This window comes from Morone saxatilis, unplaced genomic scaffold (assembly GCF_004916995.1).
Source record: "Morone saxatilis isolate NCDOM2014 unplaced genomic scaffold, NCSU_SB_2.0 Contig20, whole genome shotgun sequence".
Lineage (NCBI taxonomy): Eukaryota > Metazoa > Chordata > Actinopteri > Moronidae > Morone > Morone saxatilis.
Window position 1 is genome coordinate 351,167 of NW_023339763.1, and position 992 is coordinate 352,158.

General features: G+C 46.5%; 1 protein-coding gene across 1 annotated transcript in view; it reads right to left on the bottom strand.

Annotated features, from left to right (window-relative positions):
• The window catches only part of ap4m1 (adaptor related protein complex 4 subunit mu 1), a gene marked incomplete in the record, with an annotated part of 11,851 nt that overhangs the window by 2,082 nt on the left and 8,777 nt on the right, over positions 1-992 (bottom strand). The window contains 1 exon segment of the mRNA XM_035666420.1: positions 67-184. Within this exon segment, the coding sequence (XP_035522313.1) occupies positions 67-184 (118 nt within the window).

Consider the following 992-nt stretch of genomic DNA (forward strand, 5'->3'; position numbering starts at 1 on the left):
GGAGTGTGTGGTGTGTGTGTGTTGTGTGTGTTGTGAGTGAGTGAGTGTGTGTGTGTGTGTGGTCACCTTGAACAGAGCAGACAGTTGTGTTCCTCCGGGGAAGCGAGGGATCTTCCAGTCGACGGCTCTGCTCTGCAGCTTCAGCTCGGCGCTCTGATCCGGACTGCTGAGCTCCTGAGACAGACTGAACACACACACACACACACACACACACACACACACACACAGTTCACCGGTTTCATCCCAACCTGCTCGCTCACAATCAAACAGTAAACCTGTTGTTCATCAGCTACAGGTGACCCCAGAGGGGGTCAGAGGTCAGATGCTGTGACAGAGGCAGGGAGGCTTTCAGAGGTGATTTGATAGATAATCCCACAGAGAGCTTTAGATGATGTAACTGACCCACGACCGACCTGAACAATGAGCTACAGGAGGGTGCGTTCATGTGCATCACAGCTGGATACGTGCAGCAGCTGTGATCGCCGAGGAGTCGGTTCGTTAAATATAACCGCAGTCGGCGGTTTCTGGAAATCTGGACTCTGGTCGTCCTGGATTGAGCTTTTTTAAATCTAAGACGCATCCTGACGGAAGATTCTGCATCGATGCAGCGACCTGCCGGCCTCGTCTGGACAATGAGGTTTAAGGACTTTTCCAGAGGTTCTTCTTGACAATACAGGACAGCACTTCCTCTCTGTCGCGGTCGGCATTTATGGTAATGGTCAGAAAAGAATGAACTCTGTATGATTGTTAAAAATAATAAAAAATAGCATCAAATTTGTATAAAAAGTTCCCTTAAAAGGAAATAATCTGCTCAAAATTCATCCAAATCTCTGGTTTTACACAAACTTCCTGAGTTCACTGTTTGAGTTCACGGTTCAGTTTTGAATATAATATGAAATATCTCTAAAATATGTGACTGAGTCAGTTTGTTAATGATAGAAAAGGGTCCTATAAGGAAAACAGTTGCTGGTGTCCACAGTGTCCACAGTGTC